At 43.3% G+C, this 20956-nt stretch overlaps 1 protein-coding gene across 4 annotated transcripts in view; it reads left to right on the forward strand.

The window, feature by feature from the left end:
* The window catches only part of KBTBD12 (kelch repeat and BTB domain containing 12), a 74255-nt gene that overhangs the window by 27867 nt on the left and 25432 nt on the right, over window positions 1-20956 (forward strand). For all 4 annotated transcript variants that reach the window (XM_030206199.1, XM_030206197.1, XM_030206198.1 and 1 more), the window contains one exon: window positions 9936-10086. In XM_030206199.1, coding sequence (XP_030062059.1) covers window positions 9936-10086 — 151 coding nt within the window. The remainder of the gene's footprint in view (window positions 1-9935; window positions 10087-20956) is intronic.

The raw sequence follows: 20956 nt of genomic DNA on the forward strand, positions 1-20956 counted from the left end.
GGGCTGAGAACCAGGAGAAGTGGGTTCATTTCCCACTGCAACTCCTTGTGACCCTGGGCAAGTCAATTGATCCCTCCATTGTTCCAGGTAAAAGAATTAAATTGTGAGCCCAGTAGAGATAGAAAAAGTATCTGTATGTAATATGCAAGCTATAAGTACATAAGTATTGCCATACTGGGAAAGACCAAATGTCCATCGAGCCCAGCATCCTGTTTCCAACAGTGGCTAATCCAGGTCACAAATACCCGGCAAGATCCCAAAAATGTACAAAACATTTTATACTGCTTATCCCAGAAATAGTGGATTTTCCCCAAGTCCATTTAATAACGGTCTATGGACTTTTCCTTTAGGAAGCCGGCCAAACCTTTTTTAAACTCCGCTAAGCTAACTGCCTTTACCACATTCTCTGGCAACGAATTCCAGAGTTTAATTACACGTTGAGTGAAGAAAAATTTTCTATGATTCATTTTAAATTTACTACATTGTAGTTTCATTGCATGCCCCCTAGTCCTAGTATTTTTGGAAAGCGTAAACAGATGCTTCACATCTACCCGTTCAACTCCACTACATTGGTTGTACCACAGAAAGGCAATATATCACCTGCATGACCCTGTTTGCACAGGGGTAAATATTCAGCCGGGGTGGTCAGCAGTTTTATGGCTGCCACCGGCATTGTTGCCTGGATATGCAGTGCTGGGCTGTGTCTGGACACTAGCATTGAATATCTGGGTTTATGTGATATTCAGAACTTAACTTCCAAAGCAAAACCAGATAAAGATAGGACTGTGTTTTATGTAGTCCAATTTTCTGGTTAACTTGGGTGGTTAAGCGCTGAATATTGTCATTTGACCACATAAGTGCTGACTCCGCCCCTGGACCACCCAGAAAATAGCCTGCTGCGGCTTTTGCGGTTAGTGGCAGTAAAAGGTTGAGGGGTCCTTTTACAAAGCGCGGTAAAAAGTGACCTGCAGCAGCGTGGACGCATCTGTTTGGTGTGCGCTGGGCCACTTTTTACCGCAGCTGGGGAAATGGACCGGCGCAGAAATAAAAACTAGCGAGCACCTGTTTACAGCCTGAGCCCTTACCACCAGCCATTGACTTAGCAGTAAGGGCTCACGTGCTACCCATGCGCTAACCACGCCAATGTGTCCGCACTGCCGATTACCACTGGGAACGCTCCCGCGGTAGAATATATGCTCCGTATGCCTTGTAGCGCTATAGAAATGATAAATAGTAGTAGTAGTAATATAGAAAAATATTTTCTATCGTAGGATTTGGCGTATGCCAAACTCAGAATTACTGCTGAGCAGACGCACTACTCTGGTGGTAGAGCTGACTTGGCACTCGTTACCTGGGTGTTAACCCTTCCGCGCCTTTGTAAAAGGGCCACTAAGTACTGTTGAGTATCAGTGGATAGCCTCACCCAAGCGATTTAACCATACAGGAGCATCTTCTGGCCACTTCAATCACTTCAAATATCGATGATCTAATATTTACCTTTTGTGTGTTCTTCATTCTTCTTCTGCTTGCTTTTTCTCATGGGCAGATTTGCTTGTGATTACAGAAGGCTCAAATCCTTCACTGCCTGGATATTCTTACTTAAATCTGCAACAGAGTAAACTCAATTTAACCATGGAGAGAACAATATTCAGAAGACCTTACGTTTACCCATGTGAAAGTGACCTCACTCTCTCAAATACGAAAACATTGACCCACATAGAAAAGTGAGCGGGGTTAGGTTGGGGGAGGGAAATTAGGTGCAGTAATCACATTTTCAAATCACACACATGCTTGCAGGCTCGTGCATCGTACCTGCTTGAATGTAAGTGAAAGCACTTGTGCAAAGTTACCCGTGACGTGTGAGATATCCATATTTTAGAAAGGAAACTCTCCAGGGAGTTTCCCTTTGGAAATGGGCTTGAAGATTACCTGAACAACCTATATCTGAACTAAACTTAACAGAATTTCTTGAACGCTCACTTGAGGTTATTACAGAAAGAACAACATTGCTGGTTTCATTTGCTTTGGAGTCAGACCGAAACAACACATTTTAGACTTTATTTCCGCCACATCAATACTACTTTCCTGGGATCCAAAATACAAATCTTTCCGGACCTTTCAAGAGACACTCAAAAAAGAAGAAAAGAATTTATGATGTTAAAAGCAAGAGTTCTCCGCTTAGGGGGAACTTTTCTTTTGAATTTCCTTGTAGACGTAATGTCTCTTTGAATTCCTCTAACTATATATTTTTTGACCTAGGGAAGTTATTAGAATTTGTTTCCAGTAAGGAATAATTGTTGTAGCTTTCCTTGATTACTAGCGCTAGCTCGGCTGCGTTTACTCAAGTTCCCTCTATTCTATAGATCGTATTACTTTATCTATTTCGTCTTATTTTCCTAGTACTTGGATCATATAATTGTGGACTAAATATATTTGACTTATTTTCTTTACAAAAGATTTAATTTGCTAAGAAATTGTTTCTATATTTAAAAATGTATGTTACTTGCATAAATGTAAACTTGAAATTCATTAAAAAAAAAGGAAATGGGCTTGCACGCGCCATGGGTATTATCAAAATTGCTCTTCAGGGTGGTATTGTTCATCATGTACCCCATCAATCAAACTGGCATTGTGTCACTACCCATAACTGATCTTTTGAAGTCACGGTTATCTGCATGGAAACAGTGTTAAGTCCAGGTCTAAAGTAACCCTTGATGCTCCTCCTTGGGGCAAAGCTCAGAGTTGCTGCAAGATGCTGGACAACCTTTGCTATTCTGATGGTGAAGGTACCTGAGTCATTGAACAGTAGGGATTTTGCCAGTTACGTTGGCTGAAACATGATTTATTTTTCCCAAAGAAGAGCAGTTTAAAAGAAACAATGGCAATGGTTCAGTTCCTGGACCACACAGCAAAGGCTGTTCAGTTAAACGTGAAGCAGATGACAGCATGCGATTCCTACTTGTGATCCTTTCTGACATCCCCACTACAGAGAAGAAAATAGATACGACATTTGTGTATCTATCACACACTCGTGTTTTTAATGGGCCTGATATTCAAAAGGGATTAAGCAGACAGGAGCCTCTCTCGATTGGTTAGACCACGCTGAGGAGACTGGGAGGGGATATTCAGGGGTACTGTCTGGGCAGAATTGGGGGCGGCCCCTGGAAGTTTTGCAGGTACTTACCACGCGGCCAAGTCATGTTTGGTTATTTTCACCTGCTGCGGTAAGAGGGGAGCTGGCACACGGCAAAAATGGTCACCGCCGCTAGTGCAGGGTCCCATTTACCGCAACTTTATAAAAGGGTCCCTAAATTAGGTCCGGATCCCCTACTGTGCATCTGAAGTAAACGCTCTTGACCCGCCTATGGCCACGCCTTCTTTTCAGTTGCACGCTGAAACATTTACACGCCCATCTTTATAGAAAGCGCCTTGCGAGATATGTACATAAACCGGTGCCAATTAGTGTTAATAATTGATTGCTAGCGCAAATTAGAAAAGAAAGACAGAAGTCCAAAAGACACGCGGCCTGGTTGAAAAGTGAGGTGAAGGAAGCTATTAGGGCTAAAAGAAACGCCTTCAGAAAATGGAAGAAGGAACCGTCTGAAAATAACAAGAAACAGCATAAGGAGTGTCAAAGCAAATGCAAGGCGCAGATTAAGAAGGCCAAGAGGGAGTATGAAAAAAAGATAGCATTAGAGGCAAATAAACATAGTAAAAAAAATTTTCGGTATATTAAAAGCAGGAAGCCGGCAAAAGAATCGGTTGGGCCGCTGGATGACCGAGGGGTAAAAGGGGCGATCAAGGAAGACAAAGACGTAGCGGAGAGACTGAATGAATTCTTTGCTTCGGTCTTCACCGAGGAAGATTTGGGTGGGATACCGGTGTCGGAAATGGTATTTCAAGCGGACGAGTCGGAGAAACTTACTGACTTCACGGTAAACCTGGAGGACTTAATGGGGCAGTTCGGCAAACTGAAGAGTAGCAAATCTCCTGGACCGGATGGTATTCATCCTAGAGTACTGATAGAACTGAAAAACGAGCTTGCGGAGCTACTGCTAGTGATATGCAACTTATCCTTAAAATCGAGCGTGGTACCGGAAGATTGGAGGGTGGCCAATGTAACGCCCATTTTTAAAAAAGGCTCCAGGGGAGATCCGGGAAATTATAGACCGGTGAGTCTGACGTCGGTGCCTGGGAAAATGGTAGAGGCTATTATTAAAAACAAAATTACAGAGCACATCCGAGGACATGGATTACTGAGACCAAGTCAGCATGGCTTTTGTGTGGGGAAATCTTGCCTGACCAATTTACTTCAATTCTTTGAAGGAGTGAACAAACATGTGGACAAAGGGGAGTCGGTTGATATTGTGTATCTGGATTTTCAAATGGCGTTTGACAAGGTACCTCATGAAAGGCTACAGAGGAAATTGGAGGGTCATGGGATAGGAGGAAATGTCCTATTATGGATTAAAAACTAACTGAAGGATAGGAAACAGAGAGTGGGGTTAAATGGGCAGTATTCACAATGGAGAAGGGTAGTTAGTGGGGTTCCTCAGGGGTCCGTGCTAGGACCGCTGCTTTTTAATATATTTATAAATGATTTAGAGATGGGAGTAACTAGCGAGGTAATTAAATTTGCTGATGACACAAAGTTATTCAAAGTCATTAAATCACGACAGGATTGTGAAAAATTACAAGAGGACCTTACGAGACTGGGAGACTGGGCGGCTAAATGGCAGATGATGTTTAATGTGAGCAAGTGCAAGGTGATGCATGTGGGAAAAAAGAACCCGAATTATAGCTACGTCATGCAAGGTTCCACGTTAGGAGTTACGGACCAAGAAAGGGATCTGGGTGTTGTCGTCGATAACACACTGAAACCTTCTGCTCAGTGTGCTGCTGCGGCTAAGAAAGCGAATAGAATGTTGGGTATTATTAGGAAAGGTATGGAAAACAGGTGTGAGGATGTTATAATGCCGTTGTATCGCTCCATGGTGTGACCGCACCTTGAGTATTGTGTTCAATTCTGGTCGCCGCATCTCAAGAAAGATATAGTAGAATTGGAAAAGGTGCAGCGAAGGGCGACTAAAATGATAGCAGGGATGGGACGACTTCCCTATGAAGAAAGACTAAGGAGGCTAGGGCTATACAGCTTGGAGAAGAGACGGCTGAGGGGAGACATGATAGAGGTATATAAAATAATGAGTGGAGTGGAACAGGTGGATGTGAAGCGTCTATTCACGCTTTCCAAAAATACTAGGACTAGGGGGCATGCGATGAAACTACAGTGTAGTAAATTTAAAACAAATCGGAGAAAATATTTCTTCACGCAACATGTAATTAAACTCTGGAATTCGTTGCCGGAGAAAGTGGTGAAGGCGGTTAGCTTAGCAGAGTTTAAAAAGGGGTTAGACGGTTTCCTAAAGGACAAGTCCATAAACCGCTACTAAACGGACTTGGAAAAATCCATAATTCCAGGAATAACATGTATAGAATGTTTGTACGTTTGGGAAGCTTGCCAGGTGCCCTTGGCCTGGATTGGCCGCTGTCGTGGACAGGATGCTGGGCTCGATGGACCCTTGGTCTTTTCCCAGTATGGCATTACTTATGTACTTATGTAATTGCTGGCATTATTTGTATATGCAAATTAGGTGTGTGTCCAAATTTGCATGCACAGTTTTGAATGCCGTTTATAGCATTAGGGCATCTAGACTGAGGCAGCAATTTATAGAATTTCTACCGTAACCATTTGGTCCCATACGCAAGTCCATATATTTCTGAGAGGTTTCAACTGTAAATAAAATCAGAATGGAAATTTATTTTGAAACACCACAGATTCTTAACATTCGCTTTGCAAGCAAATGTTTCTACTGCCACTACAACCATAACTTTCTCCTGCATATATTAATCCTATAAAGTCTATTGTGCCAAGAACACAGTAAATGACATCAGTTAATGACCCGCACGGTCCATCCAGTCTACCCAACAAGGAGGCCAGAGCCGCACCTGCAACTCCGCATGGACCCCAATTGCCTGTGCTTAAATGTCGGCTGTCAAGTCTCCACCATGGCAACCAAATAGGCAGCTAAACACGACGGAGTCTTGGTTATACATCTAGAGCTGGTCCCAAAGCCCTCGATCCAACTGGCAGTTTTCTGAGCTCCAGTGTTCTTTCTTTAAGTTTTAAACTGTGGGGCAGCTTCTGAAGCTTCATCCCTCTGTTGTTTCCTCTCTATGTACCTGGTACAGTGAGTACAGTCTCTGAAGCTTCATGAGTTCACCCCTCTGGTGCTTTCACTTGGTCCTAGGTTGCTACAGTTCTGCAGTTGCCAACGGTCCCCAAACAGAACGGAACATTGCAGTTTTCCATTCCTTTAGCATTCTTTTTTTTTTTTTTAATAATTTTTATTAACAACTCTAACATCAGACATGCAGACAGTGCTGTTTAGTAATTGTCCCAAGTCCACAGGGTCGCTCCATTTTAGCCCTTTAACCAAACAGCGACAACCGCAGTCATCAGTCGCTAGGCAAACCCTCAAAGGCCAACATCTCCATTTCTCCCCAGGTGGCCCAGGAGGTGGAAAGAATATACAAAACAATAAAGTAAGACATCCAGCAAAGTGAAAACAGGTGCACAAACGTTTCTGAAATTTTTTATACATTGCCAGCCCCCACAACCCTTCCACCCTCCACCTCCCTCCCAAAGCTCCCCCTCCCCACCCTCCAGCTTTCTCCGGTTATAGAGATGAACAGTTATGCTGTAAATTCCAGTAATTCCTCTTCCACTGGCTTGCTGCTTTCTTAGGAATGGCTGTCATAGAGCCTGGTATCTGCTGTCACTGTCACATTTTGGGGGGTTGGGACCACTGGGGGATTAAGAGGGGGGGGGGGTCATGCCTTAATCCCTCCAGTGGTCAGTTGGCCAATCGTGACTGAAACAGGTCTAGATAAAAACGTACTTCTTTTTTGTCCTGGACCTTTTTTCCTGTTCCATTATTGCTGAAAAAGGTCCAGATTTTAAGCCTGCCCAAGTCCCTCCCAAAACATGTCTCCCAACACACCCCCTTGCTACCTGGATGAACTCAGTGAAAAACGTCCCACTTCTGCCTTTTCAAATATTGCAATTTTGATGTTTTGGTGAGAAAAACGTCCATTCGCCACTTTGTGCTGCTTTTGAGACATTTTTCTGTTTTGAAAATGAGTTCCATAGTAACAGTCCGTGATGACAGATAAAGACCTGTATGCAGGGGTGTGCTGGTAAATTTTTAACAACAGGCTCTTTCTCCAGACATAGCCAGCTCTGCATTTGGAAGGGTCCGGGGTGGCCGGGGGGGGGGGGGGGGGGAGCAACACTTGCCTCTCTCTCCTCCCTCCCTTCGTGCGGGCATGCTAGGCATACCTTTGCTGGCAGCCAATAAATGGACTGCCACCATTCCCAACGTCTTGCTCTGAGCAGCATGCTGGAAACAAGGAGCAGGGAGCAGCAGTAGTCTATTTACTGGGCTTGCAGGGCTCAGCATCCCCACCAGCAAAGTAAAAGATAATTCAGCATGGGGGCCCAAGCCCACATTTTGGGAGCCAGTGGTTAAAGAAGCCATGGAGGGCCCTACTTTAACAACCGGCTCCCAAAATTCTTAAAAACTTAACAACCGGCTCTTGCGAGCCTGTGAGAGCCTGCTCCAGCACACCACTGCCTGTATGGTCCATCTAGTCTGCCCAATAAGATGATCACATTTGCATCTGGCACTGGTAAGGTCTTAGAACCTATATTCTGCCTTGGTGATTTGTGGTGGATCCCACCTAAGCGATACAGGCAATATCCTTCTATGACCTCTTTAAACTGTGAAGGTCATAAGTACATAAGTGTTGCCACACTGGGACAGACCAAAGGTCCATCAAGCCCAGCATCCTGTTTCCCAAAAAAGCTTAATAAATTTTACGCTGCTTATTTCAGAAATGAGCAGTGGATTTTCCCCAAGTCAATTTAATAATGGTCTATGGACTTTTCCTTTAGGAAGCCGTCCAGACTCTTTTAAAACCCCACTAAGCTAACCGCCTTTACCACATTCTCTGGCAATGAATTCCAGAGTTTAATTACACATTGAATGAAGAAAACTTTTCTCCGATTTGTATTAAATTTACTGCTTTGTAGTTTCATCGCATGCCCTCTAGTCCTAGTATTTTTGGAAAGAGTAAACAAGCGATTCACGTCTACCCGCTCCACTCCACTCATTATTTTATAGAGCTCTATCATATCTCCCCTTAACCATCTCTTCTCCAAGCTGAAGAGCCCTAAATGCTTCAGCCTTTACTCATAGGGAACATTTAAGTTCTGCTTAGATTCCAACCTCTTTCTATATAGAGACCTTCTGTGTTTATCCCACATATTTTTGAATTCTTCCTTGTATCTGACCCTACCACCTCCACTGAAAGGGAATTCCAGGCATCTACTACACTCTTCGTCAAATAGTATTTCCTGATGTCACTCCTAAGTCTACCTCTCTGCAACCTCAATTCATATCTTTTAGTTCTACCACTTCCCCATCTCTTAAAAAGATTTGTTTGTATATTAATACCTTAAGTATTTAAAGATCTGTATCATATCTCCCCTCCCTCCTTTCCTCCAGGTCTTCAAGTCTCTTCTCATATGTCTTTTGGCACAAACCCCATATCATTTTCATCGCCTTCTTCTGAATTGCTTCAAGTCTTTTTATGTCCTTAACAAGATACAGCCTCTAAAACTGAACACAATACTCCAAGAGGGGCCTCACTAATGACTTGTACAGTGGTATTAATACTTCTTTCCTTTCGTCTGCTGGTTATGTCTTTCTCCATGCAGCCTAGCATCCTTCTGGCTTTGGCCAACCCCTTGTCACATTGATTTGCTATCTCGAGATCCTCAGCCACTATCACCCCAAGGTCCCTTTCACCCCAAGGTCTATGCACATCAGCTCTCATCCCTATCACCTACAGCACTTTTGGGTTTCTACACTCCAAGTGAATCACTCTGCACGTCTTTGCACTACATTTTAACTGCCAACATTAGATCATTCTTCTAATTTTCATAGATTACTTTTCATGCTTGCAGGGTAGGTGGTATATGAAATTTATAAATGATAAACAATGTTGTCTACTCCCTCCAGGATGTCCTCTATGTTCACTGCTAATTACCTTAAAATGATTTGTATCCTTCTTTCCTCACTTAAGGTCAACCTGTCCTATTGAATAATTTGGTATTATTTTCCTCTCTTTTGAAAATGTATTTGTAAACTGCTTTGCTTGCACAGTCATTAAAGGCAATGTGTCAAGTTTAATATACAGAAACATAAATATTCATGTTAGCCACAAAAAGGCAAACTTCTCCTTCTCACCCTTCAGCATAAAATGACCCTCCTAGTGCTGAAAATCAGTGTTGAGTGTCTAACATTTTTCCTTCCCTAACTCCACTCCTTTAGTCACCCATTTTGTAGATCCTTATGTTTACAGTAGATATCCACTGAAAATTCACATCTAAGTATAGACACTCATCCCTAGTCAATTTTCAGAGGGACTGAGTTAACTATTAGGTAGAGAAGGAAGAAAGCGTATTTTGAACTGTGAATACAGAAAAAGCATAGACCAGAAGAATCGTCCCTTGATATAAATATTGTCTCCTTCTAATTGATCCTAAATACATCTCTTTCCACGAATATTCTGTCCTCTTTGGCCTTGAGGAGGAGTAAAGCTCTGAAGCCTTCATCTCTGAGTGACATTTTCAGCTAGACTCTTGTAGAGTGGAAGGGTAAATGTTGCATTGTAGTGAACATGAATTACTTTTGAGCTAATCGTGGATGTGGTATTTAAGAGCTCAGATCCTGGGTTTCATTTATTGCATGTTTGGTCACACACAGGTTTCTACATGTTCCATTATTACATGGTTGTCATATTTTCTACAGATGGATCTTCCTGATGATGAACCTGATCGGTTAAGTAACAGATTGTTTCAGTATGACCCTGTCCAAGACAAATGGACACAGCGTGCACCAATGGTGTACTCCAAGTATCGCTTCAGTACAGCCGTACTCAACAGTGAGATTTATGTCTTTGGTAAGTGGAAATAGATGTTTTATGACGTAGGACTACTGCTTTTCATTTTTGGCCTGCTGTTTGCCTCCGAGAAATGAGAACCTCACCCTTAAGTTTGTCTCATAGTGGAAAGACAAATTTGAGGTATTCCCAAGGGTTCTCTATGGTCTGTGTTTTACTGCCCTAAATTGATCACTTGAGGTGAAACACGATGATGCTTAATTTAAATGCATCAAACAAACAGATGGTCATAGAGCAATGACCCTGGAATATGCTGGGCTCCAGCAACAGACAGTGTAACAGTCCCACCGCTATCATAGCAGTTATCTCTTCATTCAGGGGTCCTTTTACTAAGGTGCGCTGAAAAATGGCCTGCAGTAGTATAGACGCGTGTTTTGGACATGCGCAGAGTCATTTTTCAGCGCAGCTGCAAAAGATACCTTTTTAAAATTTTTGCTAAAAATGTGCGGCAAAATGAAAATTGCCGTGCGTCCATTTTGGGTCTGAGACCTTACTGCCAGCCATTGACCTAGAGGTAAAGTCTCATGTGGTAACTGGGTGGTAATGACCTACGCTCGTCAAATGCCACTTGGCGTGCGCCCACAAAATAAAAATTATTTTTTCGGATGTGTGTATCGGATGCACGCCAAAAATGAAATTACCGCAAGAGCCGCAGAGTAGCCGTGCGGTAACTCCATTTTGGCGCGGCTTAATAAAAGGGCCCCTCATTGACCATCACTCTTAAACATCCAAATGCTGCCACCATCACCACCAATCTGCTCTGGCCAAATGCCAGCTGGCATGAAGTCCTCCCACTGGGTAGCCAGATATATATCGAGGGGTATAACTGTCTATCTTTAAGTTGCTATCCGGTGATATTCAGCACTGAATATCGTCAGATAGCTGGTTAAGTATTGTTTCGACGGTCAAATCGTTTTAAATATCAGGTGGACAGATTTTTGTCAACACAGAAAAGGCACAAAAAGGAGAATCCACAACAGGCCAGGGGAGGGATGGGAGTGTAATTAGGGGAAGGGGAGATTTTCTAATGTTTAACCAATAACCACTTGTTTTATTTTTTTTTTGTACCAAGGATGTTTTATTGGTATTTATCACTTAAACCTAAAATCAGAAGTTGTAGCTATGGGTTATGATAAGACAGGTCATTCCATGATAAGAGAAGTCATTCTCAAGAGACAACGCTATAATGGGACATTAGAACTCGTCATGCAGACGGGAACGGTTCCAAATGGCTGAAAGCAAGTTTGAGGAAGTATATATTTAATCTAAGTCACTGAAATGAAAATCTAATGATCTCAAGGAACTAAGGTTCAGTGACACATTTTTTAAACAGTCTTCTTGAGAACGTGTACATTTAATCAAGCAGAAGGGAGGAAACTTTAGAAGTGTCTTCCAAACAGATCTGCAATTGACTGAAGACTTGGCTTGCCTTTTTTCTATTAAGCTAAAAGTTATCTGTTGTATGTATTGATTAAATGTGTAGCAACTTCTGTTACAGAAGTAAAGCAAGCTTAAGAGGTCAGTGAAATGCTAATCCCACTCTGAGCACATATTTATGGAATATGTAAAATTATTACATATAACTGTAAACTGGAAGAAAGAGCACATTAATTTATTCCTGGTCTAGCTGAACACTCAGAATTTTATTAATACCAAATGAATGCAGCCTTGATTTGCAGAACTTCCACCGATGTTGGGCGTCAAACAGCAAAGTTAAGTGTAAAGGGTAAATCTGAACAATGCAAAATTACTCTGTCCTTGAATTCTGGTCTCTGGCTGCTGTAGATAAATTAATGTATTGACTGAAATGCATCCATTAAACAAACATCTTAGAGAACATGATGTGAACATTTCTAAGAGGTTCTGGCAGTACAACCGGTGTATAATTCCAAAGCGGGGGGGTGGGGGGATCCCTAAGGCTTTTTGCCAAGTGCATTAGTACCAGTACAGGAGGTGTTTCTTGGATCATGTAGCAAAGCAATAGAGAATTGCAATGTAAATACCTTTTAATAAGAGACTACCCTGGGAAGACTGGATAATGTCAGAGGTGGCCCATGGGAGATGCAGAGTGAAGTGGAACCATGTGTGAAAAAAAACAGTTGCTCACTGGTAGGGCCAACCCTGGATAGTGTTGTCTTCCTGGGCTCTGGCTTCAGAGTACCCCCATCAGATAGAGGGGAGTCAGTGGCAGAACATGTGTGTGGACACTGGTGCCATTGAACTACCAGCAATAAATAAGGAAACCAGAAATACGTGAGGTTAATGAAGAAGGAGGACAGCAAAGGATTATGGTGAGACTTCAAAGGAGACCAGAGTGGGAAGGGGTGCAGCTGGTGGTGGAGAAGAGAATCTTGTATGCCTGCTTTTTCATCTACCCACTGTCATTGATAGGCATTCAGAATTTCAAATACATTTCTGAAAACTGCAGTGCATACCTTTTCTGAAGATGTGAACTAGAAGAATCGCCTTGATATCAAATTTCAGACTTTGGAGTCGTTAATTTGTGAGAGATGTTTGTTATTAGTTTTTTCTCCTCACACTTGGAGAACATTATGTTGAGTTCCTCTGCAACATTGGCTGTTTTCAGAAGTGATTCATTCCGTCTCTTGGCATTGCTTTGGAGCTAATAACTCAACCAACGTCAAGGAACTACTTATACCATTGCCAGGTCTGGCTTTACCATAAGGCAGACTAGGTGATTGCCTAGAGGGGCAGGTTCTTGAGGGTAGCAAAAAGTGGCTGCAGTCAAAGCAAGACATCAAGTCCTGACAACCACACAACCTCAAAAAACCATCAGTGCGCGCTTTTGCTAGCAGGGAGATAGCAATTTTTCAATTAGATGGCTTTTGGAACTTGCCCTCAATGAGGGTAACTTTATAATGTGTGTCAGCTTTGACACATAAAATGCCTCTTTCACAGTTACCCCAATTGGCTCATTAGCCAATTAAATTGCACGTGCATCTCAGAAGCCCACCCAAATCTGGGCATCATATCTAGAATCCGTGGGTTATGCCACTTACAGAACAGCTCCTAAGTATCTTTCTGGCACTTTTTTGGATAAATGAACCCTTACGCACTTAGGGGGCAATTCTATATATGGCACCTAGAAAATCCGCATGGAAAACATTTCCACCTATGCGTACTCTATAAGCGACACCTAGATTTAGGCGTAGTATATAGAATATGCTTAGTTGATATCCTAGCGCCTACAACTATGCATCTCCATTTACACCAATGAAAATGTGGCTTAAGTCCCGGCACATAGATTTAGGCACAGAGGGCCATATTCAATAACTACGCACATAACTTATGAAACACCCATTTCCCCACCTATAACCACGCTCCTTTTGCCTGCACACTTTAAAATTTAGGCGCAGAATACACTTTTGTGCACGTAAACTCTAATGATTGCTAATTAGTGCTCATTATTGTTTGTTAAGTGCTGTTAACAACACTGATTGGCTTGTTAAGTCAATTAACTTATCGGCGTTGTTTCAGAATACATTTCGATTTCAGCACGAATCTCTAGCAGGCAGATGATCAAAAGCAAACGCCGGCGCTAGAGGCTGTTAGTGCCATACTAGCGCCAGCGTTTGCTACCGCCCCATGATCAGAGCCCTCGAGCGCGTGAAACAACGCGCTCGAGGGCTCTTAGCGCAAGTAGCATGCAAATGCATGCTAAACAGGGCTCATAGCACAAGTAGCTTGCAAATGCATGCTAATCAGCGCTTAACACATTCATCCCCAATGATCAGCGACCAGCGCGCCAAAGATTGGGTCGCTGGCTGTGACAAACCCTACGCCAGCTCCGAGCTGGCGTTAGGGTTTGCAGATCATTGGGGAGGAATGGTGAGCCCTGTCCAGCATGCATTTGCATGCTGGCAAGCCCCCATTCCCCCCTACAGCAAACATGCCAGCGAGGGCAGTTGAGGATGTCCAAAATTTGGACGTTTCTGTGACGGGGCAGTTGAGGATACATATGGGCTGGAGACCAATGAAAAGAGAAGGACGCCCATCTTTAAATCGGAAGATGGATGTCCTCAACTGCCCCGTCACTATACCTCCGACACCCCCTTGAAATTTGGTCGTCCCTGCAACAGGGTAGTTGAGGACATCCATCTTCCGATTTAAAGATGGGCATCCTTCTCTTTTCATTGGTCTCCAGCCCAGATCTGTCAAACAAGTGCGGGAGGATTGTGCTGAATCAAAGCAGTGTACAAAAATCAAACAAGGAAAGCTGGAAAAAAATGCCAAAATTAAAAAGGACAGAAGAATTAACAGATTTAGGCCAGAAAGGAAAGAGAATAGTGGAAGAAGGGGGGACACAGAGATAACCAACTACCTACCCATACCTGTTCCTCATAAGAAACTCTTGAGGATAATAAAAAGTCTTGGTGTAGGACACAAGTAGTGGCTGGTTAAAGGACAGAAAACAAATGAAATGGTCATGTTTTTCAACAGAGAGAGAGAGAAATCTGTACTGGGACCAGAGTTTTACAACCTTTTTCCTAAGTGCTCTGGAAAACAGCACAATTAGTGATCAAATCTGCCACATCACACAGAATTATTAAACACTGGTAAATTATAAGCAGATTGTGAGGAAGTACAGGACCAGAAAACTGGACAGGGGAAATTTAATGTAGACAAATACAAAGTGATGGACATGGGGGAAAATTAATTCTAGCTATAGGTTTGCAATGCTGGATTCCATATTAAAAGCTACCAGTTAGGAGAAGGACCAGCAGAGGTTAAAAAGCAATCAAATACTTGGAATGATTCAGAAAGGAAGAGCGAATGAAACTCAGAATATATAATGTTTCAGATCTTGAGTTACTTTGTGCTGGTCTGAAAACTTCATCTCAGAAAAGATAGAGCAGGACTCAAACGGGTTCGGAAATGGACGATGAAAATGATGAAGGGGTTGGGACGGCTTCTTCATGAACGGAGGAGGCTTAACAGGTTAGAGCTTCTCAGTGAGGAGAAGACAAGACGCATAAAATCTTTACAAACAGAAAAGAGAATTTCTGGCATCTCAAAACTGTGTTTCTCAGCTTACCTTCTACAGATTCTAGCTGCTTCTGTGCACACTTTCCCAGGAATATAAGTTGTATTTGTTAAGAATTACAAAACAGAGTTGTCTTGTGTTCTGAATGACAGGATCAATTCAGATTCCCTTGGAAGAGAACCAGAAGGGAAGGACTCAAGACTGAGGTTCTGCATTTTAATCCCTTGCCTGGAAAAAAAAACAAAAGGAATTGGAATCCTTTCCAGCTGAGGCTGGGAAAACTGGTTATTAGGGGATGCTGAGGTATGAAAAGACCAAATCCGCGCACTGACAGTGAAGCATTTTCAAAGAAACTACAGTCTGCAAGATAAAAATCAAAGAAAGGAGACATGACAACACTTTAGCCTTAGCTTTATTTAAAAAAAGAACACACAACTTGAGAAGAATGAATGAAAATCCCGTTAGCACCAGTTTTAAGGACAAAAGAATCTTTGCATTTCTGTCTTTTGCTGGTAACCCAGTAAATTAAATTGAGCTCTGACCCAGCGTTCACTGAAGGCAGTGTTTATGGGAGACCTAGTGCTCCAGTCCTAAGGTTGTTGCTGCTTCTTTACTGTCGGCAGGGCCGCCGAGAGGGGGGGGGGCAGGGGGGGACAGAATTCCCCAGGCCCGGGCTCCAAGGGGGGGCTCGGCGCTGCAGTCCCTGGTCTCACCCGCCCGCCCTCAGCTCCGTTGACAGCCCCTCTCCGTCCGCCACTGGGCCCCCTGCATACAAATTGATTCCTCGAGGGCGGGACACAGGGAGGGAAGGCCCGAAGGGAGGCGATCTGCCGCTGCGCTTTCACACGGAGGTGAGGCGCTGCCAAATCGATTTGAATGCAGGGGGCCTGGTGGCAGATGGAGAGGGGCTGTCGACGGAGCCGAGGGCGGGCGGGTGAGACCGGGGACTGTGGCGCCGGCGACCTGAGTAGCAATTGGGGGGGGCTTGAGGGGGGCGGTGGGCCCCCCGGGCCCTGCTCAGTCTCTCGGCAGCCCTGACTGTCGGTATTGCTTTGTGATTTATTCCCCTGCATCTGACAATTCACGTCCTCTAGAAGCCCTCTCTGGTTTACACCTTGTGTTGTGAGGACAAAAAAAAAAAAGCAAAAAGTAGAACATGAGAAATATTTCAGGTATCTACAATGCAATCCTATTTCCTCTGCTGTAGTTCTTTGAGGGATTTCATTCATCATTCAATGTTACCTACAAATCCCCTATCAAGCAGAGCTGCATTGCTCTGTGACATTAAAGAATGGCACTGGGGGTTCATTTCAGCTCTGTAACAGATTGCTGATATTTGCCTTGCACCTCCACAAATCCAGTTGTAAAGTTATTTATGAAGATAGAGGGTGCTGTAAAAGGCGGGGGAGGGGGGAGGGAGCACGACTCTCAAAGCATTATTAAAGAGTACCAATATAAGAAAAGATACACCAAAGAATGCATTAACAATAAATATTGCTACCTTGGCCGTTACAGATCTGATAGGCAAGCAATTCTAAAATAAACTCAAAGTTTATCCCATTGCCTTGCCTACAAGTTCCTACTTGGCTGCTGATAGACCTCTTTTGTGGCAGAGTGGTCCCAGGCCCCTTTTAATGCAAAACTAAGCAGTCTGGTTCTTGAAGATCTTCTGAAGCTCCGTTAATACTGGGGTGTGGTATTAACTAGAGCAGGGTGTCCAACCTTGGTCCTCAAGGGCCATAATCCATTCAGGTTTTCAGGATTTCCCCAATGAATATGCAGGAGATCTATTTCCATGCATTGCCTTCACTGTATGCAAATAGACCTCATGCATATGCATTGTAAAAGTCCTAAAAACCTGACTGGCCAAAGGTCAAGGTTAGACACCCCTGGACTACAGCCTCTTCACTTCCTGGCCTCGGCGGTTGCCAGCGAGCCACAGTAACTACAAGATATAAATATTAATTCTTTTATTAGTATCAAAAAGTTTTTTTAAACATTTAGGTTTTTTTCACAGTAATGCCGTGGCGGCCAAGAAAGCGCACAGAATGTTGAGTATAATTAGGAAAGGGATGGAAAATAAACACGAGGATGTTATAATGCCGTTGTATCACTCCATGGTGCGACCGCACCTCGAATATTGTGTCCAAGACTGGTTGCCACATCTCAAAAAAGATATAAAGGAATTAGAAAAGGTGCAGAGAAGGGCGATGAAAGTGATAAAAGGGATGGAACGACTTCCTTATAAGGAAATACTGAGAAGGTTAGGGCTCTTCAGCTTGGAGAAAAGGCGGCTGAGGGGTGATATGATAGAAGTCTACAAGAAAATGAGCAGAGTAGAGCGGACAGATGTGAAACGTTTGTTTACACTTTCAAAAAATAATAGAACCAGGGGACACAAGATGAAGCTAGAATATGGTAGATTTAAAACAAATAGGAGAAAGTTTTTCTTTACTCAGCATGTAGTTAGACTCTGGAACTCGTTGCCGGAGAATGTGGTGGCAGCGGTTGGTCTTACGGAGTTTAAGGGGGGGTGGTTGGACAGATTCCTGAAGGAAAAGTCCATTGAACATTATTTTTTTTTTGGGGGGGGGGGGGGGGTTGCCAGGTTCTTGAAGCCTGGATTGGCCGCTGTCAGAGACAGGATGCTGGGCTTGATGGACCCTTGGTCTTTTCCCAGTATGGCGGTGCTTATGTAATGCATTTTACCCGGTTCTCCTACTTTCATATCCACAATTCTAACATACCTTATTACACATTCTTCCTCATTCATCCTATTCACCTTAACTCACACAAACTACTTGAAGCAATACAGAAATAAGCCGTACACATAATATTGTTTGTTATATCACAACACAGTTCTTAAATATATTTATTCTTTGCTATTTTTCCTCTGTGGCTCCTTACTGTTGTTAAAGAACAGTCTTCAGTTTAAAATGTTTCTTATTGAAATAACCATATGCTTGAGCATAAAGTTTCTCTTGTTGAAATACCAATATACTTGCTCCAGTAAGCTAAATGCTGGTCTTAAAGCCACTTTTCTTCTCACATCATTGTGGTATAGAAGTTATAATTTTCCACTGCGAATCACTTTTTCATGTGACTTCCTCTGTACTCTTCAATAGCGTTTTATGAGTAATTGATTCCTCGTTCAAACCTGTGATTATTTTCTTTCTCTCCACTGCTTGTGAACATTCTGCTGTGCTCTCATGATATAAACAAGTCAAACCTTACACATTCAATGTGTTTCGCTCGCTGCGTCCTCAGGCGTTTAACTTTTATCAAAATGCTGGTTGCATATTCATGATGGGACTCCTACAGGTGTCTGGAGCAATGGCGCTAAGACTGTAGTACCTAGAGTGAAAATTTAGCAATCTCATTGGAGTAGGTTTGTTTAATGAATATGCATGAGAGAGATTTGCCTATAATATCTCCTTCACGCTTATTCATTAGAAATATCCTGAAAATCCGACCCACTGGGGTCAAGGAATGAAGACTAAGGGACTAGGGAGACAATGTTTCAAATCTAGTATTCCTTTGAAATGTCATTGACTTCCTTAAGAGATGTAACCATGCCTCACAGAAGGAGCTCAGCATCTGATTGGCTGAAGCCTTCATGATGGTTTATGATACAATAACGCATAACATAATATACCTCATGGATGTAGATGCTAAATTTTATCTTCTTTACCTCATCCATGTATGTATATAAATATCATCAGAATCCCCAAGATAAAGTGCATCCAACTGGTGTGTCATTAGTTCTATACACTGTAATCCAGGTTTGTTCCATGAACAAATTCCATTCCTTCTTTATTGGGGTTGACACCTAGTTCCAGCTGATCCCAGTTCTCATTTTACTTCACTGCATGCATGGATGTGGAGTCTTGTGTTAGGGACTGTAGCAGAGAAGTGGGAAGTTCCCACATGGAATGTGGTAAAACCAGGGTGGGGTCAAAGTGTCCTGAAAACGTGTTGCCAGTTGGCAATGTTAGATCTATCTGTGAAACTAAATAAGGGTTTGCTCATCCAAACTGAACTATTGATGCACTGTGTGGAGTTCTGATTGTCTCATCTAAAAAAAAAAAAAAGATACAGTGTAACTAGAAAAAGTTCAGAGATAAATATAATATGATAGAGGGGATAGAGCATCTCCGTTATGAAGAGAGAGGCTAAACAGGTTAGGGCTCTTCAGCTTGGAGAGAAGATAACCAAGAGGGGATACCATAGAAGTCGATCAAATCATGAGTGGGGTAGATTGGTTAAGGTTCGAACAGTTGTTTAATTTGTCAGGCAATGCAAAATCAAGAGGACATGCCATGAACTAGTGAACAGGGCATTGAAAATAAACTGGAAAACATTTTTTTTCATGCAGTCTATAATTAGGTTGTGGAATCGGTTGCCAGAGAATTGGTCAAGCTTAAGCAACTAATGGTAGCAAGACTTAGACAAGTTCCTGGAGGAACTTATTAGCCAGGTAGACTTCAGACAGCCATTGTTTATCCCTGGAAATGAGCTTTCAGAAATAGATTAGCTTTTTCGGTTCAGCCAGGTACTTGTGACCCAGACTGGCCACTGTCTGAGGCAGGATGCTGGGCTCAACGGATGTGGCTTATCTTATGTTTTTATGCTTTTACGAGTGGTAAACTTTAATCACATTTGAATTACACCAAACATGTGATTTATACCGTGCTTCCCCCATCAAAAGACATGTGACTTGTCAGTTTGATTTCTTAATAAAGCTCATGGGTTTCATGTTCAATTTAGGTCTATTAAAACTGCTGCTCACAAGCAGGGGCATTTTCAAAAGAGAAGGATGCCCATCTACTGACATAAATCGGGAGATAGTAACATAGTAGATGACGGCAGAAAAAGACCTGCACGGTCCATCCAGTCTGCCCAACAAGACAAACCCATATGTGCTAGTTTTTGTGTATATCTTACCTTGATTTGTAACTGTCAATTTTCAGGGCACAGACCGTACAAGTCTACCCAGCACTACCCCCGCCTCCCAACCACCAGCCCCGCCTCCCACCACCAGCCCCACCTCCCACCACCAGCTCTGGCACAGACCGTATAAGTCTGGCCAGCACTATCCCCGCCTCCCACCACTGGCTCTGGCACAGACTGTATAAGTCTGGCCAGCACTATCCCCGCCTCCCAACCACCAGCCCCGCCTCCCACCACCAGCTCTGCCACCCAATCTCGGCTAAGCTCCTGAGGATCCATTTCTTCTGTACAGGATTCCTTTATGTTTATCCCACAATGGGCGTCCTTCTCTCAGGGTCGCCCAAATTGGCATAATCAAAAGCCGATTTTGGGCGTCCTCAACTGCTTTCCATCGCGGGGATGACCAAAGTTCAGGGGGGCGTGTCGGCAGTATACCGAAGGTGGGACGGGGGCATGGTTAAGAGATGGGCATCCTCGGCCGATAATGGAAAAAAGAAGGGCGTCCCTCACGAGCATTTGTTCGACTTTACATGACCAAGCCTCGAAAAGGTGCCCGAACTGACCAGATGACCACCAGAGGGAATCGGGGATCACCTCCCCTTACTCCCCCAGTGGTCACCAACCCCCTCCCACCCAAAAAAAAGCATTAAAAAACATTTTTTTCCAGCCTCTATGCCAGCCTCAAATGTCATACCCAGCTTCATCACAGCAATCTGCAGGTCCCTGGAGCCGTTTTTAGTGGGTGCAGTGCACTTCAGGCAGGCGGACCGAGGCCCATCCCCCCCACCTGTTACACTTATGGTGGTAAATGTGAGCCCTCCAAAACCCACCCGAAACCCACTGTATCCACATGCAGGTGCCCTCCTTCACCCCTTAGGGCTATGGTAGTGGTGTACAGTTGTGGGGAGTGGGTTT

This window comes from Microcaecilia unicolor, chromosome 6, assembly GCF_901765095.1.
Source record: "Microcaecilia unicolor chromosome 6, aMicUni1.1, whole genome shotgun sequence".
Lineage (NCBI taxonomy): Eukaryota > Metazoa > Chordata > Amphibia > Gymnophiona > Siphonopidae > Microcaecilia > Microcaecilia unicolor.